Genomic DNA, 27,637 nt, shown 5'->3' on the forward strand with positions numbered 1-27,637 from the left:
CTGGGGGCCTGGACTCCTGGGTCTGAGGGAGGAGGGGCTGGGGGTCTGGACTCCTGGGTCTGAGGGAGGAGGGGCTGGGGGTCTGGACTCCTGGGTCTGAGGGAGGAGGGGCTGGGGGTCTGGACTCCTGGGTCTGAGGGAGGAGGGGCTGGGGGTCTGGACTCCTGGGTCTGAGGGAGGAGGGGCTGGGGGTCTGGACTCCTGGGTCTGAGGGAGGAGGGGCTGAGCCTGGACTCCTGGGTCTGAGGGAGGAGGAGGGCCGGGGAGCCTGGACTCCGGGTCAAGGAGTTGGCAGACCCAGACTCCTGGGCCTGGTGGAGGAGACTGGGGCCAGAACCCTGGGTCTTGAAGGATGGAAGGACTGATTTCCATGTTGGAGAAAGTGCAGGCCTCAGGGCAGGGCAGGCTGTCAGGGGCACAGAATGACAGCAGCACTCCTCTTCATCGAGTTTATTAGACGGGGCACCCCTGGGGGACCTTCCATGCAGTTTCAGCTCCCCCAGGGGCAGGGACAGAGGACAGCCGTGTGGCATGGCTGCAGGGCCTGATCTTCAACCCCTCACCCCCTACCCCTCAGCCCTTCTGTGGACGGCCCAGGTGGGACCCACCTTTCACCAACTCCTCCTTCTCCCACAGTTGGCTGCTCCAGGCAGGCCTGGCGCTGACCTGAGCAAGGCTCTGGTGCACGCTGGGCCTCTCTGCCCACCCCCTGCTCTGGACTTTTCCGATGGAGCACGTGTTTCCCCGCAGTGTGATCGTGTCTGCTTCTTCCAGCAGACTGGGGCCGGGGCCAGGCACAGGAGGAATTCACCTTGGCATCCTCAGCTCTACCCGGCACATGGCCAGGTCACAGGCAGTCTTGGAAAATGTGCATGGGGTGACTTGAATGAATGGATGGATGAATGAGCAAAGGAATGACCAGATGGAGTGAGATGACACACAGACATCCCCGCCCCAGCTAGGGGAGGGGCCTGCTGTGTTTCCTCAATGCCCACGTGGCCCCGTCAGAACACAGCCCCCTCTGTATTCTAATTGTCTGGACTACCTGTCCCCCCCTCCAAGGGCAGAGATGGGATAGAAGTGGCCCGAGATTGCAGGGCCTGGTACTTGGAAGTCCTCAGGAAATATTTTTTTCTTTTTTCTTTTTATTGATCATTCCTTGATGCTGTGCTTGCTTCTGAGTCTCCATGCTGCTTTTTGTGCAAATCTCTGAGTCTTTCTGCGGCTTCCCTCTCCCTATCTCTGCGGTTGTGTTTTTGTTATCTCTGGGACTTCTCTGATTTGTGTACCTGCCAGTCTCTCTCCTCCTCCTTTTCTGTCTTCTCTGTATCACCTTCTTGTCTTTGACTTTATTTATTTGACTTTCTTTCTTTCTTTCTTTTTTCTGAGACAGGGTCTTGCTCTGTGGCCCAGCCTGAAGTGCAATGGTGCAATTATAGCTCACTGCAACCTTAAACTCCTGGACTCAAGCAATCCTCCCGCCTCAGCCTCCCAAGTATCTAGGACTACAGGCGTGAGCCACCACGCCGCAGCTGATTTTTTATTTTTGTAGAGACAGGGTCTCACTATATTGCCCAGGCTGGTCTCAAACGCCAAGCCTCAAGCAATCCTCCTGTCTTGGCCTCCCAAAGTGCTGGGATTACAGGCATGAGCCACCATGCCTGGCCAGAAAGTATTTCCAAGAACTGAATGAATGTTTATTTCTGAAAATGAATGATGAAAACCTGTCCTTCCCCTTCACCTCAATAGGTCTTGACAGGGTCTACAGGGGGAATCCCAGAGTGTGCCCTGCACTGACAGCAGCAAGAGACAGGAGCTGGGCAGAGCATCCCTGGCTAGGGGATCTCCCAGAGCCTAGCTGACAGCATCCTCTCTTCCCTGCCCCCTGAATTCATCTTCCCCTCCTGGCCCTGGGCTTCCCCATCTCTCTTGCTCCTGCCTGCTATGACAGCTAATTGCAGGATGCATTTTTCTGCCTCCCATCTCCTTATCTGCATGTCTCCCTATTTCCTTTCAGGGTCACTTTTTTGTTTTTTTACTTTTTTTCTTTTTTGAGACAGAGTCTTGCTCTGTCACCCAGGCTAGAGTACAGTGGTGTGATCTTGGCTCACTGCAACCGCCGCCTCCCGGGCCCAAGCAATTCTCCTGCTTCAGCCTCTCAAGTAGCTGGGATTACAGGCGTGCACCACCACACCCGGCTAATTTCTGTATTTTTAGTAGAGACGGGGTTTCACCATATTGGCCAGGCTGGTCTCGAACTCCTGACCTCAAGTGATCCACCCACTTCGGCCCCCCAAAGTGCTGGGATTACACACGTGAGCCATCGCACCTGGACTTTGTGTCAGTTACACACACACACAATTGCCTGAATTCCCTTTCCTTCTTCTGTCTTCCCCCCAAATTCTCTCTCCCCTCCACTCCAGCAGGGCTTCCATCCCCACCACTGCACTGAACTGACATCTTAACTTACCAAGATCACCAACCCCGTCCATGTCATCAAACCTAATGGTCACTCTGCTCTCTGCATCCTTGTCCGAGTCTCAGCAGCTCTTGGCACAGCCGGCTGTCTCCTCCCCTTCTTGAAACACAAAGGTGCATTTGCCCTCTGTAACCCTCCTGGTTTCAGCCTACCTCGAGATCACTCCTGAGCTTGTTTTGCTACATCCCCTTCTGCCCTAGATGTAGATGTCCCCAAGGCTCTGGCCAGGGTCGCTTCTCTGTCCCCACCCACCTGCTAGGCCACGTCACCCAGTCCTGTGGCTTTAAAGGTCCCCTATATGTTGACGTTTCCAAAACTTACATTTTTTAGCCATGGCCTCTCTTTCCCCCAAACTCCAGTCTCACATATCCAACTGGCTATTTGATGCCGCAACTCGGATTTCTCGAAGGCATCTCTATCTTGACACATCCAAAAGAGAAGTCTTGGTTCTTCCCTCCCAAAGCCGCTTTCCTGATCCCAGTCTCCTCATTCCTCCTGGTAATAATCCTCATCGGCGCCCGTCAGAGATGTGCGTGCCCAATTCAAAGAGTTCTTCTCTTCCTGGTTCCTTTTCCTTCCCTCCTCTATGACATCCAGTTCACCACCAATGCAGGCTCTGCCTCCAAAATCCCATGCCTTCTTCCACTTCCTCCATCGCACTAACTCCACTTTGGTCCAGGCCTCCAACGGCCTCAACCAGAGGAAGGCAACAGCCCGCTACCTCCTTCCTTCCCCTTTGACTCCTGAAGTCTATGTATGCTCAGCACAGCAATGTAATTCTGCTGTTCTTGTTTAAATAAAAATATGAGGCCGGGCACAGTGGCTCACTCCTGTAATCCCAGCATTTTGGGAGGCCGAGGCAGGTGAATCATTTGAAGCCAGGAATTTCAGATTGGCCTGGCCAACATGGTGAAATCCCGTCTTTACTAAAAATACAAAAAAATTAGCCAAATGCGTGGTGGCACACGCCTGTAATCCCAGTTACTCAGGAGGCTGAGGCAAGAGAATCACTTGAACTTGGGAGGCGGAGGTTTCAGTGAGCTGAGATCAGCCCTCTGGACTCCAGCCTGAGACACAGCAAGACTCTTTCAAAAGAAATATAAATAAGAAAATAAAAATATGATCATGGCATGCCTGTGCTCAAAACCCTCCAAGCACTTCCCATCAGATCTAGAATAAAATTCAGATTTCTTCCCAGGGATCCAAGGCCCTAACTGATCAGCCCCTACCCTGTGCCTCTGTCCTGTGGTGGATCTGCTCACCGCACAGGCCTCCTCGAAGACTGCTACTCTTCTGGGCTTTGGAGCTGCCTCTGGTGGGCGGAATGCCTGGCCCCCAGGCTTTCTCACCTCTCTTTCCTACTCACAATCCACATCTCTGTGACCTCTGCCACAAGGTCTTCTCCAAGTACCTCATCTAAAGTCATCCTTGCTCTCTCATCCTGTTACCACTCACTGTCACCCAGGCTGGAGTGCAGTGGCGCGATCTCAGCTCACTGCAACCTCTGCCTCCTGGGTTCAAGTGATTCTTCTTTCTCAGCCTCCCAAGTAGCTGGGACTACAGGTGCACCACCACATCCAGCTAATTTATTTATTTATTTCTTGGTAGAGATGGAGTTTCACCATGTTGACCAGACTGATCTCGAACTCCTGACCTCAAGTGATCCACCAGCCTCAGCCTCCCAAAGTGCTGCGATTACAGGCATGAGCCACTGCGCCCGGCCTTCAGCTTAATTTTTAAAGCACTGTTTGGTTACTGAAATGATATTATTTATTGTTAATCTCTCCAGTGAGTTTCAGGAGAGCAGGCCCTTGTCCGTCTATTTGCCACCACATCCCCTGGGCCTAGATTGGGTCTAGAACAGGTTGGCACTCAATAAATATTTCTTGAATACTGGGAAGACAACACACCGGAAATGGAGCATTCCTTGACGCTGTGCTTGCTTCTGAGTCTCCACGTTGCTTTTTGTGCGAATCTCTGAGTCTGTCTCCGGCTTACCTCTCCCTCTCTGTCTCTGTGTTTCTGTTATCTCTGGGACTTCTCTGATTTGTGCACCTGTCAGTCTCTCTCTCTTCTCCTCCTCTTCTCTCTTCTCTGTATCACCTTCCTGTCTTTGACTTTCTCTCTGTCTGTGACTCTACTAGTTTGGTCTCTCCTGCCCTCCCCCTCCCTCCCCATCTTGCTCTTCCTCCTGCCTACCCTCAACCTCATTCTCTCTCTCTCGTCCTGTTTGGCTGTCAAACTCTAGAATCCACTCTCCCCTAACCAGTTCCCTCTCCCTCTTCCAGCAAATATTTGCTGTCTCTCTCTCAATTTTATTTATTTATTTATTTATTTATTTATTTATTTTTGAGACAGAGTCTCGCTCTTTCGCCCAGGCTGGAGTGCAGTGGTGCCATCACGGGTCACTGCAGCCTCACCCTCCCAGGCCCAAGCAAGATCCTTTCGCCTCAGCCTCCTGAGTAGCCGGGACTACAGGTGTGCACCACCACACCCAGCTAATTTTTGTATTTTTTGTAGAGACAAGATTTCAATATGTTGGCTGGTCTGGAACTCCTGAGCTCAATCCGCCTGCCTCGATCCGCCTGCCTCAGTCTCCCAAAGTGCTGGGATTAGGAGCCACAGCACCCAGCCAGATTTGTCTCTTTTAACACCTGCTCCAGCATCCCTCTTCTCTCCACGTATCCTTCTCTCTCACTCAGCGCTTCTCCGTCTCACTAATTTGTATTCCTTTTCCTACATTTCCCAGCATCTCTTCCTGAAAGCACCTTGGCAGAATTCTTCCTAGGGACCTTGACCTTTCAGTCTCTTTATTCCTGGTCCTTCCACACACAGGCCTCAGAGAGAAATTCCGAACACTCAGCTCTGATTTGTACCCTTCTGCAGCCCCATATGCTCAAGATAAGGGCACGCTGAGCCGTGGCAGCATGGCACCACCGCTGCCACGTCCTCCTCAAGCTGCGTCTGTGCCTGTTTTCCCACCAGACTGGGAGCCCCTTGAGAGCAGGGCAAGATCAAAATCACCTCTCCACTCCCAGCACCACCCAGCACAAGGCCTCGGGGGAGGCCTCAGGAAACACTTGCTGAGCAAATATGGAAGGGAAGCCTCCTGAACGCTGTCCCCTCTGCCTTCTCCGTGAACTTCAAACTCATCCCCTCCTCTCCACCGCACAGCCCTTGCCCCCGCTCAGCTGTCATCCTCTCTCACCATCCTTAGAAGAGCCTCAGTCCCTCTGTCTAGAACTCAGGCACCTTTTTCTCTTTTTCTTTGTGAGACAGTATCTCAGTCTGTTGCTCAGGCTGGAGTGTAGCGCTGCGATCCTAGCTCACTGCAGCCTCGACCTCTTGGATTCAAACGGTCCTCCTCCCTCAGCCTCCCAACTAGCTGTGACCACAGGTGTGCTCCACCATGCCCGGCTAATTTTTTTTTATGTTTTGTAGAGACAGGGTTTCGCCATGTTGCCCAGGCTGGTCTCAAACTCCTGGGCTCAAGTGATACTCCAGCCTCAGCCTCCCAAAGTGCCGGGATTACAGGCATGAGCCACCGTGCCCGGCCACCCTGGCACCTCTACACTCTGGCTTGTGGCTACTTTCCCGGCCTCATCTCCCAGCCCCACCTTGTACATCAGCATCCCAGAACTATTAGCACTGACCCCAATACATCATGCTCGTTCACTTCCCCCTGTTTTCACCCAAGTTGTTCTTTGGCCCCACAAGCCTTTCTCACGCCTTTCATCACCCGGAAGATGCCCCTTCATCTCTTCAAGACCCAGAATGGGCATCATATTCTCCAGGAAGCCTCCCCCAAGTGCTGCTCACTCCTGGCAGTTGGTCACTCTGTCCACCGTGTGCCACGGTACCCACTGTGGTCCGGGTTCCAGCACCGGTTGCCCTGCCTGGATGGCGGTGTTTGATGACAATAAACTGCTTGAGAGCAGCGCTAGAGTCTGTTTCACCCCTGGGGATCTGGATCCTAACACACTTCCTGGTACCTTAGCAGATGGCCAAAAATGGCAACGGATGAGTGGCTGAATAAACGAGTGACAGACACATGAGTCTCTAAGCCCCAGGGCTTCTCCTGCACACCAGACACCATGTCTGTGCTTCAGCATCTGTGTAATTATGTGCTTCCTCCCACAAGGGTGTGAGCTCCAAGGGCCAGTGCCCATGTTTGATGCTGTATTTCAGCACATCTCTGCCACCTACTCTTGCCTCCGAGTTCCTGTCTTCCCTTTGTACACCATTCACATTAGCGTCCTGCTTAAACCGGTTCCACGGCCCTCACCACTCCTAGAATAAAATCTGAACTACTGACCTACGAGCCCCTGCACAGTCTGGCCCTGTCTGTGTCTCTAGCCTCACCTTGATCCCCGCTCACCTGCCTCACTACCCTTCAGCCCTCGCTGCAAGCTCCTTCCTGCCCCGGGGCCTTTGCACGTGCTGCTCTGCCTGCCACACTCCTGCCCAACTCCGCCCTGCTGGCTTCTTCTCATCCTTTCACTGTCCACTGAAATCTCTTCCTCACAACTGGGGTAGGCTCCCCTGATGGAGCATTTCATAGCATCCCGTTTCTCCTATAGCCTAACTGTAATTTATTGTGCATGTACATGACCGATTAATGCCTGTCTCATGCACAGGATGTTTACTCTATGAGACGTCGGGGCCCCTGGCTGTTTTCCTGCCTCCTGCACGCTGAGCACGGAGCACAATGCCTAGCTTTTTAAGGCGCACAAATAAATTGCCGGTAATGAATGAATGAGGAGGCCCTTTCTGTGCCTCGTTCGTGTCCCCTGCTCCAATGCCTTCTTATGTACCAGTGCCTGGTACACAGTAGGTGCTTAATAAGCCCTTGTGGAATAATGAATGAAAAAAATGAATGAATGCCCGCGTCCAACCCCTCTTTCTGCCTTTCTGCATCCCTTCGCTGTGTCTCTTTATATAGGGCATATATATAGTTTGTGGGTGTAACTATGTATTTGTGTATTATGGGCCCCTCTCCAGGAGTTGGGCTGGGCTGGGAGTCCCTCCCTCCCCTCCCCCCGCCCCGCCCCCCATGCACACAGCAAAACATGAAAAAGAAAACATCTCGAAACTGCAAAAAACACCATGGCCCTCCCCCCTCCCCATAGATCCCCCAAAAAAATAAAACACAACGCTCCCTCACAGCGGCCCACTCCCTCCCCTGCCCCCTCCCTCGGGGTCCCTGCTTCGGAGGGGGAGGGGGGCGAGGAGGGTGGGCGTGGGGCGGGCCCAGCAGTCTCCAGCGCGCTCACGGGGAAAAGCGGGGGCGCCCCCGACCCCGGCAGCCTCGATGCACGCGCGCCCGCGCACGCGCCCCGGACACGCCCCTCGGCTCCCCCGCCGCGCCCCTACACAGGCGTGGTTTTCCTGTTGAGCGTGTTGGTGTTGGAGGCGGCGGCCTCCTTGGCCAGGGTCCCGGGGGCGGGCGCAGCGGGCGCCGGTGGCGCGGGCGCGGGCGCGGCGGGCGGCCCGGTGACCGTGACCGTGACGCCGCCGCCCGCCTCCTTGGGGAAGGCGTTGTGCAGCGTGAGGAAGCCGGACGCCCCCCCGCGGTCCCTGTCGGCACCCGCCCCGCCGCCGCCTCCGCCTCCGCCGCCGCCCCCGGCGCCCCCGGCCGCGCCGCCGAACGCCCCCACGGCGCCGCCGCCGCCGCCGCCGCCGGCCGCCGCCAGCCCCGCGGCCACGCTGCCCTTGGAGGGGTCGCGGCTGAGCGTGTACATGGAGATGTCCGTGGAGGCAAAGCCCGGGCCCCCGGGGCCGCCGGGAGACGCGTCCCGCGACGGCGACGGCTCGCTGGAGCGGGAGCTAGAGCGGGAGCGGCGGCGGTAGCGGAAGCGGTAACTGGGCAGACGGAGGATGGCCGAGGGGCCGCTCCCGCCACTGCCGCCCGCGCCCCCGCTGGCCTTGAGCAGGTCCGAGCGAGACTGGCAGTGCGCCTCGCGGCTGCGCTCGATGTAGATGTTGACGGCCAGCACGCCGATCACCTCGGCCAGGATGAACGACAGCCCGCCGAAGTAGAAGGACCAGCCGTACGAGTAGTGGTTTTTCTTCTCCTCGTCCCGCTTCGGGCCCGGCTCGCCCGCGTTGGCCGAGATGTACACGATCACGCCGATGATGTTGCTCAGGCCTGGGCGGGGACGGTCAGACGGGAGCCTCGAGGCCACCCCCGGCCCCGCCCCCGCCCCCGGCCCCGACCCCTGCCTGCCTGCGCCAGCGGGCCCAGGCACCACCCCGAGTGGGCTAGACCCCCCGTCCTGGATCTGGCTGACCCAAGCCCTGCCAGAAGTGAACACAACTCCCCGCCCGATGCTCTAGGCGCTTCCCTGCTGGTCTAAGCTCCAACCCAGAGGGCTCGGGCCCACTCTTAGCTAGCCCCAGGCGTCACCTCTGCTGGTCTAATCCAACCCCGGCTGATCTAAACTCCATCCCCCAGGTGGTGTAGGGCCGCCAATGGTCCAGACTGCATCATGCGTGGTCCTGGCCCAGGCAGGCTCAAGCACCCTCTCAGATGGTCTAAACTCCACCCCCAGGTGGTCCAGGCCCTGCCCTGAATGGTCCAGACACGGCCCTGGATGGTACAGGTCCTGCCCCCAGATAGCCCACGGCCCACCTCTGCTGGTCTAACCCAGCCCTGGCTGGTCTAAACTCTGCCCCAGGTGGTCTAGGACCCCACCCCCACCCCCCCATTGATCTAAACTCCACCCCCAGGTGGTCTAGGACCCCAAATGGTCCAGACAACACCCTAAATGGTCCTGGCCCTGGCTGGTGGTTCAAGTCCCATCTCAGATGGTCTAAACTCCACGCCCGGCTGGTCCAGGCCCTGCTCTGAATGGACAAGACAAGGCCCTGGATGGTCCAGGTCCTGCCTCCGGATAACCCAAGCCCCACCTCTGCTGGTCTAACCCAGCCCTGACTGGTCTAAACTCGGCCCCACGTTGTGTAAGACCCACCCCCAGATGGTCTGGGCTGCCCCCACATGGCATAAACCCCCCTCCTCTAGCTAAGGTCCCACCTCTGCTGGTCTAAACCCCACCCTGGCTGGTGGTAACTCCACCCCAAGCGGTCCAGGCCCCACCCCTAGGTGGCCTAAGCCCCACTCCCAGAGAGTCCAGACCCTGCCCTGACTGGTCTAAAACCCACTTTTGATGAGATGAGTTTCCAGACCCTGCCCTAGTTAGTCTACCTCCATCCTTAACGTTATAAACCTGGTTTTTCCCAAGCCTCGTCCCTCTGCTCCTTTGAACTCTGTTAATGATGTCATCCTGCTGTGATCAGGCCCTGCCTATCACTTATCTAATCTCTCTTCATATAATTCCTGCCGGGGTATCCATTCTAGGCCCTCCCCTGCTGGTCAAAAATTTGCCTTTAATAAAGCAGGCCCCGCCTTCTACTCTAGGCCCCACCTCCAGCTTACCAAACCCCGCCCCGTGCGGATCTTGGCCAGGGTCCTCCTCGGTCTCAGGTCCAGCTACTCCGGCCTTTCAGATCCCCCAAGCCCCACCCCTTGCGGATCTAGACCCATCCCCAAAGCACACCCTGCTCTTCAAATATGCAAAGCCCTCTCTCTTCTCTGTATTCTACACCTCCAAAAAAGCTCTGCCCCTGGAATTTCCCAATGCTACTCATACGGGGTAGAAAGGGGGCCTTACCCCTTAATTACGTGCCTCTTAAGTGTTCCAGTCCTGGCTCTCTGCTCGTCTAGGCCCTAGCTCTTGAGACGGCCAATCCCAGGTACTGACTGGCTTTGGTCGGCCTCTTGCTTCAATCAGCCAGGTTGACTCTCTGTGCCCTTAAGGACATAACCCCTCCCCCTTTGGCTTTTCCAGGCATCGCTCCGTCTTTTCTAGCCTCTCCTTCTCCAAATGGCAACGGGCAAGGGCCGATTCAGTCTCCCTGACCCAGCCCCTTTAGTTTCCACTTCCCGGTCCTGGACGGTTTCCCAGGACCAGACCTCTGTTGGATCCACCAAGGTCTCCAAAGGCCCGCCCCTTAAAGCAGGCTTTTCATCGGCGCCCAGATCACTTTCTACCTCTCCTGGGCCCGCCCTCCGAGGCCCAGCCCCGCCTCTCTGTCCTCAAGAGCCCAATTGTGTCTCAAGGTCCCACCCCCTCCCCAGCTCCTCCCTTTCCGTCTCCAGGACGGCAGGCTTAGACTCCTAAGCGCCCGGCGTCTTACGCGCCAGACACCTGTCTGTGCCTCTTTACTCCTCCGAAGGCGACGCGAGAGCTACACCCACCTTACCCAGCGGGTGGCGATGGAGCTTGGGGACCGCCTAGGAAGGCTCCGGGCCCCCGGGGTTGCTCGGGGCAAGGTGGCTTTGCAGACACACACACGCGTACTTGCACTCACACACACGCGCACATGCACTCGCGCGCGCGCACACACACACACACGTGGGCGCGCAGGTGGGCCGCCCCGGTCGCCCCCTCCCTCTGCCTCTCACCTGCTGCCACGAACAGGATCCCTGCGCCCAGAATGATGTTCCTCTTGGACTTGTAGACGCGGGAGGCCGCCACGCACACACCCCCGAGCAGCAGCAGGATGGCGCTAAGGATGGGGAAGATGCTGGAGGCCCGGACAACTCCTGCGGGGGAGGAAGGAAAGGAAAAGGAGGGAGAGCGAGGGCGGTCAGACGCGGCCGCCTGCGCCCCCTTCCCGGCCCCCCATCTCGCGGCGCCTCCCGCCAGTTCTGTGATTCTCTCTCTCCGGCTGTGTTCTGGTTTATTTTACTGTTGCCTCATTCTCTCTCCTGTTTTTAACATTTCTCTATTTCTCGGTCTGATTTTCTCTCCCTCTTTTTCTTTCTTCTTCGGACTATTTTTCTCTCTCCTGGAATACCTTTCCCCCTCTTTATTTATCGAAATCACTCTCCCTGTTTTTCTCCCAACTTCTCCATGGATCCTCTCCCTTTCTCTTTCTCGTCCCTTCCTTCCTCTCGTCTGCGAATTTCTTTCTCCATATCCCGCAAATCACTTACTACCTCTCTCCACACCCCCTCCCATTTTCTGCCTCGCTTCATCCATCTGGGTTTCTCTCTCTCTCTACATTCCTTCCTCCCTCCTCCTTCTCCCTTTTCTGCCAGGCTGAATCTACTTCTGAGTTTCTCTTCCCTTCTCCTCACGCCCCCACCCCACCCCGTTTTATTGCCTGGCTTCATCTATCTTTCTGGGTCTGTCTCCCCTCTCTCCTCTTATCTCCTTGGCCTCGTATGTCTGCATAGGTTCCCCCCCCCCACCCTGCTTTTTCTGCCTGGCCTCATCTTTCTTTCTACGTCTCTCCCCGACTTTTTCTCCCTGGCCTCATCTGTCTTCCTAGCCACCCACCCCCCCAACTTTTTCTGTCTGGCTTCACCTATCTCCCTAGGTCTCTCCCCCCTCTTTTGTTTTCTGCCTGGCCTTATCTGTCTTCCTAGGTCTTTCCCCATCCCACCCCGCCCCTTTTTTCGCCTGGCCTCCTCTATCTTCCTGGGTCTCTCTCTCCCCTCCTTTTCTGCCTGGTTTCTTCAATCTTCCAGGTTTCTCCATTCTCCACTCCCTTCCTCTCCCTTCCTCCTTCCCTCCCTCCCTACCCCCTTTAGGCCAGACTTCATCTATCTGAGTCTCTCTCCCTCTTTTCCTCCCTCCCTTCTTCCCCTTATCTCTCTCCCCCCCTCCCCGCCCCGCCCTCCTTCTCTCTTTCTCTGCAGTCCTTCCTTTCCACCCACCCCTAAAACCCCAGGCAACCAGATTTTGCGATTTCGGAACCTGGCTGAGGCCGCAGCCAATCATCATTTAGGATTTGCCGCGTTCTCGGAGTAGCTACCAATGACAACACAGGCTTTCCCAGCCGGCTCCCAGGAGTGGCCGGTCACCGCCGCAGATTGCCCCCACAGCCCTGCGGCGCGGTGGCCAATCCCAGTCCGGGATTCCACAACCAGTCACGGCGCAGAGTCGCCGCGAGGGCCAAATAGAGCAAAGCGGCCAATTAGCGCCCAGGATCCTCCCTCAGCCCGCCCCAAGGTGAGAGGAGGGGGCGGGAGCGAGATCAGTCAGCCAATCGGTGACCAGAGGATCTCACTATCTGGACTCGGATTGGCTGGGAGGCTAACCTCGGCGTGTCGATCCAAGTGCCGGAGTCCCAGTGCCTTCTCCAGGCGCCCACCCCGACGCCCTCCAGGCCCCGCGATTTGACCCACTCCCCATGTCTGTCCCGGACCCCCACGTACGGAGTAGATACTCCGCGCTGTCGTGGTCGTAGTCCGTGTCCTCCGGGAAATGATTGATCTTCACGCAGACGCCTCTTTTCAACCCTGGAGGAGCGGGGAGGGCAGTGGTGGGGGCGGATACTTCAGGGTTGGGGGCGGGGCAACCCCACTGACAACAGACCCTTCCCTTCCCCAAACTCCTTCTCTCTCTGGGCTGTTTGGGAGACCGCAAGTCCTGGCTCCTGAGCCCGACTCGTGATATGGGACAAACTTTCAACTTCTCTGGTCTCAGTTTCCCCGCCTGTTAATGAAAAGAAGAAAAGCAAGGAAAAAAACCCAAAGTCTAACATCCTTCCAGCACTCACTGCAAGGCCACAGGACCTTTGTCCTGTAAGCTGCGCTAAGTTGCTCCAGCACTCTAGACTTCCGGCTCCCACCTCTGTAAGAAAGAGGGTGTTGTTGGCTTCAATAAAAGCAAGGCGCTTCCCACCTCTCAATTGGCTGAAAAGTCTGGAAATGCGTGGAAAAAAAAACAAGGAAAGTGATGCCGAGGCCGATGAGGACTACACTTCCCATGAGACCCCGTGAAGTCTGGAGTCCAGTTGTGAAAGAGCAGCCGCAGTGGATCATGGGAGTTGTAGTCTCCAGTCCTGTGGGGGTTGGGGAGAGAGAGGGAGAGAGAGAGGTTCCAGTCTCTTTCTGCAGGGAACCTGGAACCTTCTGGAGAGAGATGGAGTAGTTGAAGCAAGCAGAGGTGTGTGAGGGGTGGAGCATGCCTCTAGGGGTCATGCATCCTCATCTCCTTCCCCTCCTAAGATGCTCATCCTCAGCTATTTTCTCATCCTTGGGAACATAATGTTTTACTACCTCTAGCACATAGCTGGAGAAAAAAATTAAAAATATAAATATAAATAATGTAGTTTCCTCAACTGCCCAGCTCTGTCCAGTTCTGCAGGCCTCTGCCCATGCTGTGGAACATTCCGCTCACATTCTTTGCTGATGTAGTACTTTACCTGAATCAGGCAGCTCAGGAGGCACCTTCTTGAGGAGGCTTTCCTGAGACACACACACACACACACACACACACGCACACTCATTCCTCCCACCAAACTTGGGTCAGTTTCCTGTTCTGAGGTGCCCCGTAGGACATGCATTAGTTGGTAGATGATCTTCGTCCTCGGTAAGCTGAGAGTTCCTGGAGGGAGTAGGGCATGGGAGTCCGATTCCTCTGTGTCCCAGCATTTCTTGGCAGTAGGCCCAGCACACGGGAGACCTCAAGAAATAAGGGTTGAGGCCGGGCACGGTGGCTCACACCTGTAATCCCTGCACTTTGGGAGGCCAAGGCGGGTGGATCACTTGAGGTCGGGAGTTCAAGACCAGCCTGACCAACATGGTGGAACCCTATCTCTACTAAAAATACAAAAATTAGCTGGGCATGGTGGCAGGTGCCCGCAATCCCAGCTACTCGAGAGGCTGAGGCAGGAGAATCGCTTGAACCCAGGAGGTGGAGGTTGCAGTGAGCCAAGGCTGCACCATTACACTCCAGCCTGGGTGACAGAGCGAGACTCCATCTCAAAAGAAAAAAAAGAAAGTAATGAGGGTTGAATGAAGAATGAATGAATGAATGAATATAAGCATAGCAGAAGGTGAGATCAGAGGCAGACCATGACCAGCAAAGAAAAGTAGGGGAAAGAATAGGGATAAAGGAGGAACTGGGAAGAATTAATATAAGGGAGTGAGTAATACTGCCAAGAGCTAATGTGCATTCGGTGCTTCCTAGGTGGGCCAACTCATCTGATGCTTCCAAGAGTCCTGTGAAATAGATCATGTGGTTTGTGTCCTGTGGCGGCCAAATGTTAGGTATTGGAACGTCTCCATTTTTTTTTATTTTTTATATTTTTTGAGACAGGGTCTCCCTCTGTTGCCTAAGTTTGGAGTGCAGTGGCACAATCTCGACTCACTGCAACCTCCACCTCCTGGGCTCAAGTGATCCTCCTGCCTCAGCCTTCTGAGTAGCTGGGACTACAGGCTTGCGCCACCATGCCCAGCTAAATCTTGCATTTTTTGTAGAGACAGGGTTTCCTCATGTTGCCCACTTTGCCCAGGCTGGTCTTGAACTCCTGACTTCAAGTGATCCGCCCGCCTCAGCCTCCAAAAGTGCTGGGACTACAGGTGTGAGCCACTGCGCTGGCCTCCACCACTTCCTTATTCTGTGTCCTTGCTGGTGTTACACAGGCCAACTTGCTTCAGTTTCCCCACCTATAAAATGCAGAGAACAGGACCTACCTCATGGGACTGATATGGAGATTTAACACTTTGCCTTGAACACAATTAAGTGCTCAGTTGATAGCAGCTGATATATGGCACCCATTACCCAAACGTGGAAACTGAGGCCCAGAAAGGGGTCATCATTTCACAGCTGATGGTGGCAACAAAACTGAAACACACATCATGAATGTGAGCATCTGGGCTGTTCAACATTGTATTACCAGCAACTAGAACAGTGCCTAGTGCATACTGAGTGCTTAATAAGTATTTTTAATGAAAGAATGATTGAATGGGCCAGGTGTGGTGGCTCACGTCTGTAATTGTAGCAGTTTGGGAGACCAAGATGTGTGGATCACCTGAGGTCAGGAGTTCGAGACTAGCCTGGCCAACATGGTAAAACCCCATCACTACTAAAAATACAAAAGTTAGCCAGGTGTGGTGGCATACGCTTGTAGTCCCAGCTACTTGGGAGGCTGAGGCAGGTGAATTGCTGGAATCTGGGAAGCGGAGGTTGCAGCGAGCTGAGATTGTGCCACTGCACTCCAGCCTGGGCGAGAGAGCGAGACTCAGTCTCAAAAAAGAAAAAAAAGAATGATTGAGTGGGTCCACAAGCACATGAAAAGATGCTCAATTTCACTAATCATTGGGGAAATGCAATCAAAACCACAATGAGATATCATCTCATATCCATTAGTATGGCTACTATTAAAAATAAATAAAATAGGCCGGGTGCAGTAGCTCACGCCTGTAATCCCACCACTTTGGGAGGTGGAGGTGGGTGGATCACAAGGTCAAGAGATTGAGACCATCCTGGCCAACATAGTGAAACCCCGTCTCTACTAAAAACACAAAAATTAGCTGGGCATGGTGGTGTGCACCTGTAGTCCCAGCTACTCGGGAGGCTGAGGCAGGAGAATCACTTGAACCCGGGAGGTGGAGGTTGCAGTGAGCCAAGATAGCACCACTGCACTCCAGCCTGGTGGCAGAGCAAGATTCCATCTCTAAATAAATAAATAAATAAAATTAAAATAGGCTGGGTGCGGTAGCTCACGTCTGTAATCCCAGCACTTTGAGAGGCCGAGGTGGGTGGATCACGTGGTCAAGAGATCGAGACCATCCTGCCCAACATGGTGAAACCCTGTCTCTACTAAAAATACAAAAATTAGCTGGGCATGGTGGTGTGTGCCTATAGTCCCAGCTACTTGGGAGGCTGAGGCAGGAGAATCGCTTGAACCCAGGAGGTGGAGGTTGCAGTGAGCCGAGATCATGCCACTGCACTCCAGCCTGGGTGACAGAGTGAGACTCTGTCTCAAAAATAAATAAATAAAATAAAAATATAAAATAACACGTGTTGTGAAGGATGTGGAGAAATTGGAACCTTGTGCACTGTTGGTAGAAATATAAAATGGTGCAGTGGCTATGGAAAACAGTGTCGAGGTTCCTCAAAAACTACAAATAGAATCATCATATGATCCAGCAATGCCAGTACTGGGGATAGACCCAAAAGAATTAAAAACAGGGACTCAAATAGATATTCATACACTCATGTTCATAGTAGCATTGTTCACAATAGCCAAAAAGGGGAAACACCCCAGTGCCCATTGACCGATGAAAGGATAAACAACATGTGCTATATACATACAATGGAATATTATTCAGCCTTCAAAGGGAAGCGAATTATGATACATGCTATAAACATAGATAAACCTTGAAGACATTATACTCAGTGAAATAAGCCGGTAACAAAAAGACAAATATTGTGTCATTCCACTTATATGAAATACCTGGAATAATCAAATTCATAGAGATAAAGTATCATGGTAGTTGCCAGGGCTGGAGGGTTGGGGGATGTGGAGTTATTTAACAGGTACTGAGTTTCCGTTTTGCAAGATGAAAAGAGTTCTGGAGATTGATTGCACAACAACATGAGTGCACTTACCACTACTGAAATGCATACTTAAAAACGATGAAGATGGTAAATTTATGTTATGTATAATTTACTACAATTATCAAAATGAATAAATGAATGAATGAGCGAATGAGTGAATGAATATACAACGCCCACGTACAAACTCTTACCCATCAGCACCTCCACCACGGTGTGGTAGGTAAGATGACAAGCTCAATGTCCCTCCTTTCTTTTTTTTTGAGACAGAGTCTCACTCTGTCGCCCAGGCTGAAGTGCAATGGCTCGATCTCGGCTCACTGCAACTTCCACCTCCTGGGTTCAAGCTGTTCTCTTGCCTCAGCTCCTGAGTAGCTGGGATTACAGGCGTGTGCCACCACACCCAGCTAATTTTTGTATTTTTAGTAGAGATGGGGTTTCACTGTGTTAGCCAGGATGGTCTCGATCTCCCGACCTCAGGTAATCCTCCTGCCTCGGCCTTCCAAAGTGCTGGCAGTACAGGGGTAAGCCGCCTTGTCCAGCTTTTCTTTTTTCTTTCTTTTTTTTTTTTTTTTTTTTTGAGATGGAGTCTCGCTCTGTCACCCAGGCTGGAGTGCAGTGGCGCGATCTTGGCTGACTGCAAGCTCCGCCTCCCGGGTTCACGCCATTCCCCTGTCTCAGCCTCTCCGAGTAGCTGGGACTACAGGCGCCCGCCACCACGCCCGGCTAATTTTTTGTATTTTTAGTAGAGACGAGGTTTCACCGTGGTCTCGATCTCCTGACCTCGTGATCCGCCCGCCTCGGCCTCCCAAAGTGCTGGGATTACAAGCGTGAGCCACCGTGCCCGGCCTTCTTTTTTTTTTTTAAGAGATAGAGTCTCACTCCGTTGCCCAGCCTGGAGTGCAGTGGCACAATCTCGGCTCACTGCAAACTCCCCCTCCCAGGTTCAAATGATTCTCCTGCCTCAGCCTCCCAAGTACCTGGGATTACGGGCACCTGCCACCACGCCTGGCTAATTTTCATATGTTTAGTAGAGATGGGGTTTCACCATGTTGGCCAGGCTGGTCTCCAACTCCTGGCCTCAGGTGATCCACCCACGTCAGCCTCCCAAAGTGCTAGGGTTACAGGCGTAAGCCACCACGCCCAGCCTGCTCCCTCCTTTTTTGAATGGGATCGTAGTAATTCTCTCAAAATATTCGTGATGATTAAATGAGACTGAGCATGTAAACCACACGGCACGCCGAATTGCTGAACAGGTTAGTGGCGACAGTAATAGTAACTACTCTGACTGAGCACTAACTGTGCACCAGGTACTGCTCCAAGCATTTGACCAGTGGTTAATAACTTGCTCAGTCCCTAGGACAAACCCTCGGAGGTAGGCAGCGACAGCATCCTTGCTTTACAGATGAGGAAACGGAGGCATAGGGAGCTGAAGAAGTTGCCCAAAGCCCCATTGGGGGTGAGTGATGGGGAGAGGTTCCTTCCAGCACAGCTCGGTTTGGGAGGTCGGCATATTTAAGACAGTAGAGTCTGGTGGCTGTGGGGGTTATTGATTGTGGGCTCTGTAATCCAACTCTCTGGACACACATCCCAACGCACCAATTCCCAGCTGCGTGGTTTTGGAACCGGATCGTCCCTGAGCCTCTGCTCTCTCATTGGGAAATTGAGGATGGTAGTGTGACTTTAGAGGGTTTCAGTGAAATTTCAATGAAAGTTAGGCACAGAAAGCCGGGCACAGTGGCTCATGCCTGTAATCCTAGCACTTTGGGAGGCCAAAGCGGGTGGATCACCTGAGGTCAGGAGTTCGAGACCAGCCTGGCCAACGTGGTGAAACCCCGTCTCTACTAAAAATACAAAAAATTAGGCAGGCATGGTGGCAGGCAATCCCAACTACTCGGGAGGCTGAGACAGGAGAATTGCTTGAACCCGGGAGGTGGAGATTTCAGTGAGCAGAGATCACACCATTGCACTCCAGCCTGGGCGACAAGATCGAAACGCTGTCTCAAAAAAAAAAAAGAAAGAAAAAGAAAAGAAAGGCACAGAAGACCAGGCGCAGTGGCTCACAGCTGTAATCCCAGCACTTTGCGAGGCCAAGGTGGGTGGATCACCCGAGGTCAGGAGTTCAAAACCATCCTGGCCAACATGGTGAAACCCAGTCTCTACTAAAAAATACAAAAACTAGCCTGGCATGGTGATGGGCGCCTGTAATCCCAGCTACTCAGGAGGCTGAGGCAGGAGAATTGCTTGAACCCAGGCAGCGGAGTTTGCAGTGAGCCGAGATTGCGCCAGTGCACTCCAGCCTGGGGGACAGAGCAAGACTCTGTCTGAAAAAAAACGAAAGTTAGGCACAGAATACACCTTAGTTATGCCTAATGCCACTGATCAAGCTAGGAGTTTTTCTTGTGCATGGATCGTGATGTCGTGGCCCTGAGTCTCTTCCCAGGGGCTGCCTAGTGCAGACCCGGGCATGCGAGGGTTAAGGGGCAGCTTTCTTGTAGTGCGGACACGTGGAGAACTGGGATCCAACCCACTCTGCCCCTCGCAGGCTGGGTGGTCCAGGCTGAGCCACTTCCCTTTTCTGGCCATCAGATTCCTGCTAATAATACATTCCCCTGGCAAAATGGCGAGGGCTCAATGAGATAATAAGCCAGGCAAAGTGCTAGCAAAGGGGCTTTGTGTGGTCGGCACTAATAAATAGGGCTGTGGGCCCAGACTCTTGAGTCCTGAGAGAAGACCTGGGGGTGTGGCTGAAATCCCTGTGGAGGGGGCACAAGCTGGGCTGTCCCATGCAGATGCCTCCAGCTCCCAACACTTGAAACGTGGCAATGGAGAGGTTCTGTGAGGGTAAAATATTTACTGGGTTTCAGACTCAGGATGGGGAAAAAAGGGAGAGAGAGTGTGTATGTATAATATTTCATTAATAATTTTTATACTGATTACATGTTCAAGTGATAATATCTTGGCTATGCTGGGTACCTGTTCCTTTTTATTTATTTTAATGTAGCTACTAGAAAAATTCTAATTTTTTTTTTTTTCTTTTTGAGACAGGGCCTTGCTCTGTTGCCCAGGCTGGAGTGCAGTGGCACAATCTCGGCTCACTGCAACCTCCACCTCCCGAGTTCAAGCAATTCTCCTGACTCAGCCTCCTGAGTAGCTAGAATTACAGTTGCCCACCACCGCACCCGGCTAAATTTTGTTTTTTTTAGTAGAGATGGGGTTTCACCATGTTGGCCAGGCTGGTCTCTAACTCCCGACCTTAGGTGATCCACCTGACTCAGCCTCCTTAGTAGCTAGAATTACAGTTGCCCACCACTGCACCCGGCTAAATTTTGTTTTTTTAGTAGAGATGGGGTTTCACCATGTTGGCCAGGCTGGTCTCCAACTCCCGACCTTAGGTGATCCACCCGCCTCGGCCTCCCAAAGTGCTGGGATTACAGGCGTGAGCCACCGTGCCCAGCCTAAAAATTTTAACTATATATGGTCACCCATGTTATATTTCTTTCTTTCTTTTTTTTTTTTTTTTTTTGAGATAGGGTCTTGCTCTATCACCCAGGCTGGAGTGCAGTGGCACAATCACAGCTCACTGCAGCCTCGACTCCTGGGCTCAAGCAATCCTTCTACCTCAGCCTCCCTAGTAGTGGGGACTACAGGCATGTATCACCATGCCCAACTAATTTTTAATTTTTTACACAGGCGGGGTCTCCCTATGTTGCCCAGGCTGGTCTTGAACTCCTGGACTCAAGCAATCCTCTCACCTCGGCCTCCCAAAATGCTGGGATTACAGGAGTGAGCCACTGGCCCATCCTTGTATTATATTTCCTTTTTCTTTCTCACTCTGGAATCTCACTCTTACCCAGGCTGTAGTGCAGTGGCGCCATCTCAGCAAACAGCAACCTCCGCCTCCTGGGTTCAAGCGATTGCTCAGCCTCCCAAGTAGCTGGGATTACAAGCACCCACCACTACGCCCGACTAATTTTTGTATTTTTAGTAGAGACGGGGTTTCACCATATAGGCCAGGCCGGACTCGAACTCCTGACCTCAAGTGATCCGTCCACCTTGGCCTCCCAAAGTGCTGGGATTACAAGGCGTGAGCCACTGGCTCAGCCTCATGTTATATTTCTATTGGGAAGTGCTGGAACTCCTGGGTCATCAGAGTGGAGGGGATCAGGACTTGGTCACATTAGAATTCCCAATAATAATAAGGAGAAGAACAGCCGAGCAACAACAACAAAATGCAACGCTATAATCTAGTTCTTCCTCTGTGCCTGCTAGTCTTTGAAACGCTTTACTCATATCAGCTCATTGAATCCCTCCCTGGCCCTGTGAGTTAGGGTCTATTAGGATTCTCATTTCCCCGATGATGGAATGGAGGCACAGCAAGGTTAAATACGATGCTGGACGTGGCAAACAAAAGATAAACCCAATTAGTCTTATTTCTCAGAGTTTGTTTGTTTTTCTTTTTCTTTAAGAGTAAAGTGGGGCTGGGCGTGGTGGCTCATGCCTGTAATCCCAGCACTTTGGGAGGCTGAAGCAGGCAGATCACTTCAGGTCAGGAGTTCAAGACCAGCCTGGCCAACATGGCGAAATCATGTCTCTACTAAAAACACACAAAAAATTTACTGGGTATGGTGGCACATGCCTATAGTCCCAGCTACTCAGGAGGCTGAGGCACGAGAATTGCTTGAACCCGGGAGGCAGAGGTTTCAGTGAGCCGAGATCATGCCATTGCACTCCGGCCTGGGCAACAGAGCAAGACTCCGTCTCAAAAAGAAATTAAAAAAAAAAAAAAAAGAGTAAAGTGGGCCAAGGCAGGCAGATCACTTGAGGTCAGGAGTTTGAGACCAGCCTGGCCAACATGGTGAAACCCCGTCTCTACTAAAAATACACAAATTAGCCGGGCATGATGGCAGACACCTGTAACCCCAGCTACTCGGGAGGCTTTGTCTCAAAAAAAAAAAAAAAAACAGAGAAAGTGAAAGCAAGTTTGTTTGTTTGTTTGTTTTATAAATTGAGACGGAGTCTTGCTCTGTCACCCAGGCTGGAGTGCAGTGGCGTGATCTCGGCTCACTGAAAACTCCGCCTCCCAGGTTCACGCCATTCTCCTGTCTCAGCCTCCTGAGTAGCTGGGACTACAGGCACCGGCCACCGTGCCCGGCTAATTTTTTGTATTTTTAGTAGAGACGGGGTTTCACCGTGTTAGCCAGGATGGTCTTGATCTCCTGACCTCGTGATCCGCCCGCCTCAGCCTCCCAAAGTGCTGGGATTACAGGCGTGAGCCACTGTGCCCTGCCAGCCTCCCGATTACCTGGGGTTACAGGCGCTTGCCACCAGCCCCGGCTAATATTTTTGTATATTTAGTAGAGACAGGGTTTCCCCATGTTGACCAGGCTGGTCTCGAACTCCTGGCCTCAGGTGATCCACCCACCTTGGCTTTCCAAAGTGCTGGGATTACCGGTGTGAGCCACTGCACCCAGCTGAAAGCAAGTTTATTAAAGACAGTAAAGGAATAAAGAACAGCCGCTCCTTAGGCAGAGCAGCCTCCGAGTTTGTTTCAATCATTACATTCTACTACATCTGTCAGACACACTCCAAAGGGAGATGGAGATTGAGCCCGAGAGTTCCCAGGGGCACAGTGACTGCAGGAGGCAATGACTCAGGGGGGCCCAGTTTCTACGCCCCTGGAGCCCCCATGGGCTGAAAGCAAGTGGATTTGTTGCTTCGTTCTCCTAGAAAACCAGGCACACCTGGATTCAAATCCCTGGGCCGGGCAGGATGGCTCACGCCTGTAATCCCAATACGTTGAGAGGCCGGGAGTGAGAGGATTGCTTGAGCCCAGGAGTTCTAGACCAGGCTGGGCAATGTGGTGAGACCCATCTCTAAAAAAAAGAGTAAACAAATCAGAAACAGAAATCCAGACCCTACTGCATATTAACTGTGTGACCTTGGGCAAATTACTTCACCTCTCTGAGCCTTCACTTCTTTTAGAATGGGAATAATGACAGTACCGGCCGGGTGCGGTGGCTCACACTTGTAATCCCAGCACTTTGGGAGGCCAAGGCGGGCAGATCACCTGAGGCCAGAGTTTGAGATCAGCCTGGTCAACATGGTGAAACCCCATCTCTACTAAAAGTACAAAAATTAGCCGGGTGTGGTGGTGGGTACCTGTAATCCCAGCTACTAAGGAGGCTGAGGCGGGAGAATTGCTTGAACCCAGGAGGTGGAGGTTGCAGTGGGTTGAGATCACGCCTCTGCACTCCAGCCTGGGCGACAGAGCAAGAATCTGTCTCAAAAAAAAAATTAATAAAAATAAATAAATAAAGTACCTACTTTGCAGGGTTCTTGTGCGCATCCAGTGACAAATGAATGACAATTACAAGAACAACGGAGTCAGCCTTCATTCCTCCTCGCCTTGAAACACTAACTTCCTTTGGCTTCCAGGACATCCAAGGGCCTGTTTTTCCCCAAACCTGTGGCCACTCCTTTCTCCACTCCTTTGATGACTTCTCATCTCCTTCCCTTTCTTTTTTTTTTTTTTTTTTTTGTGAGATGGAGTCTCACTCTGTTGCCCAAGCTGGAGTGCAGTGGCACGATCTCAGCTCACTGCAACCTCCACCTCCAGGGTTAAAGGGATTCTCCTGCCTCAGCCTCCCGAGTAGCTGGGATGACAGGCACATGCCACCATGCCTGGCTAATTTTTGTATTTTTAGTAGAGACAGGGTTTCACCATGTTGGTCAGGCTGGTCTTGAACTCCTGACCTCGTGATCCGCCTGTCTCAGCCTCCCAAAGTGCTGGAATTACGGGCGTGAGCCACCGCGCCCGGCCATCTCCCTCACATTTTAATAGTGGACTGGCCGAAGGCTTAAGCCTTCAATGACATAATGACATTTTATCATTTGTTCTGGTCTCTTCTCTCTTTTTTTTTTTTTTTTTTTTTTGAGATGGGGTCTTGCCCTGTCGCCCAGACTGGAGTGCAGTGGTGCAATCATGGCTCACTTTAGCCTTGACTTCCTGGGTGTAAACAATCCTCCCACCTACGCCTCCTGCGTAGCTGGGACCACAGGCACGCACCAGCACTTCCAGCTAATTTTTAAATTATTTGTAGAGACAAGGTCTCGCTATTTTCTCCAGGCTGGTCTCCAACTCCTGGGCTCAAGTGATCTTCCTGCCTTGGCCTCCCAAAGTGCTGAGATTATAGGTGTGAGCCACTGCACCCAGCTGTCTCTTCTCTAAGTGATTCCATCCATCTAATTCATCTATATGATGATGCCCCTCAAATTGATATCTCCAGCCCAGTCTCTGGCCTCATATATCATATCTTTAACAACCTGAATCAGTGGTCAGCAAACTATGGCTCACAGGCCAAATCCGCTAAGAATGAGTTTTACGTGTTTTTAATGATTGAGAAAATGTCAAAGAAGAAGATGATTTTGTGGCATGTTTTTTTTTTCTTGGAGTCTCTCTCTGTTGCCCAGGCTGGAGCGCAGTGACGCGATCTCGGCTCACTGCAACCTCCACTTCCTGGGTTCAAGTGATTCTCCTGCCTCAGCCTACCAAGTAGCTGCAACTACAGGCGTGTGCCACCACGCCTGGCTAATTTTTGTATTTTTAGTAGAGACGGGTTTTCACCATGTTGGCCAGGCTGGTCTTGAACTCCTGACCTCAGGTGATCCACCTACTTTGGCCTCCCAAAGTGCTGGGATTACAGGTGTGAGCCACTGCGCCCGGTGAAATTCAGATTTTAGTGTCCATAAATGAAGTCTCATTGGAACACAGCCACACTCACTTACTTATAGACTGTTTCGGTCGTTTTCATGAGTGGTTGTGATAGAGACTGCTCCACAAAGCCTGAAATCTTTACTATATGGCACTTTATAGGACCTTCACTGTGCTGACCTCTGTCCACATGTTATCTGTTAATGGGCATCGTAAATTTAACATGCCCAAAACTGAGCCCATGATCCCTCTCCTTCATAATAAATTTGATAAGAGAAAATAAATAAAACAGCTGCTGTTTCATCTTATGAATGGTTCCCCTATTCTCAGGAGCTCGGGCCAAAGCTTTAGAGCGGTGATTCTCAACTGAGGGCGATTTTATCCCCCAGGAGACAGCTGACAATGTTTAGACACAATTTACAATTTTGGTTGTCACGACTGGGAAGGGCACTGCTGGCAACCTAGTGGGAGAGATCAAGGCTGTTGCTCAGCATCCTACAATGCACAGGACGGCCCCTCCACACAGAATTAGCCACCCCAAAATATCAACCGTGCTGCGGTGGAAAAACCCTGCTTTGGAGACGCCCCTGGCTCTTCTCTCTCATATCCTACAACTGCTCCATCAGCAATTCCTGCCCACGGTAGCTCCAGAATATACTAAAAATTCAAACAACTTCCCAAACCCTACTGCCCCCACCCTAGATAAGCCTCTTGTTGTCTCATTTGCCTTCCCCTCGGTCATTTGTTAACACAGCAGCAAGAAACATACTGCAAAAATGTAAGTCAGCTCATGTGACTCCTCTGCTCAAGAACCTTCAACGGCTCCCATCTCCGAATCTAAAGCAAAGTGCTTTCTGGGATGTATAAGAAGCTGTGAGGCCAGATGCAGTGGCTTACACCTGTAATCCCAATACATCGGGAGGCTGAGGCAGGAGGATTGCTTGAGCCCAGGAGTTTGAGACCAGCCGGGGCAATATAGTGAGACCCTGTGTCTACAAAAAATGGGGGCACATGCCTGTAGTTCTAGCTATTTGGGAGGCTGAGGCAAGAGGACGGCTTGGGTTTAGGAGTTCAAGGCTGCAGTGGGCTATGGTCTTACCATTGCACGCCAGCCTGGGTGACAGAGCAAAACCCTGCCTAAAACAAAAAAAGAAACACACAGACACACACACACACACACACACACACACACACACACACACACACAGAATCTGGCCAGGCATGGTGGCTCACATCTGTAATCCCAGCACTTTGGGAGGCCTAGGCGGGCCAATCACTTGAGGTCAGAAGTTCAAGACCAGCCTGGCCAACATGGTAAAACCCCATCTCTACTAAAAATACAAAAATTAGCCGGGCGTGATCGTGCACACCTGTGATTCCAGCTACTCGGGAGGCTGAGGTACGAGAATCGCTTGAACCCAGGAGGCCGAAGTTGCAGTAAGCCAAGATCACGCCACTGCACTACAGCTTGGGTGACAAAGCAAGACTCTGTTTCAATAAATAAATAAATAAAATAATTAAAAAAAAAACAGAACCTGTGGGATGGGGACCCTGATAGCCCTACGACTGCACCTCCTCCTACTACGTTCCCCGCCACCCACTCTGCCCCGGCCACACTGACCTCCCACTGGCTTGATCAACACACAGCCACACTCCCACCTCAGGGCCTCTGCGCCTGCTATTCCTACAGTCTGAAGCACTTTCCTCCATCTCTTACTTCCTTCAGACCTGCAATCAAATGTCACCTGCTCGGGGAAGCTTTTCCTAGATTCCTTATCCACTTCCCACAGGGATCCCTGACACCTCCCATCCCCTCCCCCAACTCCTTGTCCTCCTTAGCACTCACTTCTATCTAACACCCTGAAGGTTGACTTTACCTCCATCATTATCTGTCTCTCCCTTAGAATAGAAGATATATAACGACGGGAGGTTTTGTCTGTTTGTTTTCTGCTGCTGCAGCCCCAGAATCCAGAACAATGCCTGGCACATAATATAAACTCAATAAAAATGGGACGTTGAATGAGTGAATGAATGAATGACATCCCTACTAGATGCCACGTGCTGTCCTAGGGGTTCCATGATGCGAGCCCTCACACTTGGCTCTATGCCTGGTACTTAGTCAGACCAGTGAACGGACATGAACTCAAACTTCCACAGGAGAGACAAATAACATCACGAGAGCCGTGGGAGGAATGGGAGGCAATATGGAGCGGATGGAGGTGACTGTGGGGAAACGGAGACCCCCCAGCTGCTGCTCAGATCCGGCCCATCGTGGTCAGGGTAGAACAGAGGCTTGTGCTAGATCTTCCGCTAGCTCAGAAGAAGCCGGAAATCAGAACTACAATAGGAAGCCTCCCTATTTTTAACTGTTGGCAATGGATTCAGATTTTGCTTTCAGTTTTAAACACTTTGTACACTAGACAGAGCGCATCTGCGAATCCCATCCATGGGATTCGAGTTCTGCTCTTGGCTCTGCCCCTTTCCCAGCTAGGTGACCTTGGGCAAGTGACTCCACTTCTCTGAGCCTCAGTTTACCCATCCCCAACAGGGAGGTGGTTGCCCACCTCATAGGATTAAATGAGATAACGTTCCTGGCTTGTCGTGAACACTCAGCAAAACAGAGGAAGAAGGGGCAGAGGAAATAGAGGGGGATGAAAAAGAGAAGCAAGAGATTTCAATGTTTTGGCCAAATGAGGCATCAGGATGGCTGGTTCCACTCCTTCACGTTGCAGACAAGGGCTGTGAGGCTGGGGTGCACGGGGGGAAGATAGTGGTCACACAACGGGGCAGATATGCAGCAGGACTGGCACCCAGGACTCCTGCTTCCCAGCCCCGCAGCTCTGTGATACTCAGGAAAGAAATACTCATGCCAAGAGTGGGAGAGAGAAGGGGTTGACGCAGCAGAGGGCAGGAGTCTTGGAGAAGTGGGGGAGCCGAGAGCCAGGGAGCTGAGCTAGGAGAGAAGCTGTGAGAGGGAGAACAGGACAGAGGAAAAGAACCAAGACGAAGATCCGAGGAGGTAGCAGGGGCAGGAACGAGGAGCCTTAACGCAAAGGCGTGAGGCATCGAGTCAGGACGACGTCAAAG

At 52.5% G+C, this 27,637-nt stretch overlaps 1 protein-coding gene and 1 pseudogene across 1 annotated transcript in view; both read right to left on the reverse strand.

Annotated features, from left to right (window-relative positions):
- Positions 1-435: 435 nt before the first annotated feature.
- LOC129459509 (uncharacterized) lies at positions 436-7,038 on the reverse strand (annotated as a pseudogene).
- The window catches only part of CACNG8 (calcium voltage-gated channel auxiliary subunit gamma 8), a 32,738-nt gene continuing 5,536 nt past the window's right edge, over positions 436-27,637 (reverse strand). Inside the window, exons 3-5 of the mRNA XM_055238995.2 lie at positions 12,705-12,788; positions 10,944-11,084; positions 436-8,627 (exon numbers count right to left, since the gene is read on the reverse strand). Of these exons, the coding sequence (XP_055094970.1) occupies positions 7,849-8,627; positions 10,944-11,084; positions 12,705-12,788 (1,004 nt within the window). The 3' untranslated portion in view covers positions 436-7,848. The remainder of the gene's footprint in view (positions 8,628-10,943; positions 11,085-12,704; positions 12,789-27,637) is intronic.

The sequence above is a fragment of the Symphalangus syndactylus genome, chromosome 13, assembly GCF_028878055.3.
Source record: "Symphalangus syndactylus isolate Jambi chromosome 13, NHGRI_mSymSyn1-v2.1_pri, whole genome shotgun sequence".
Classification (NCBI taxonomy): Eukaryota; Metazoa; Chordata; class Mammalia; order Primates; family Hylobatidae; genus Symphalangus; species Symphalangus syndactylus.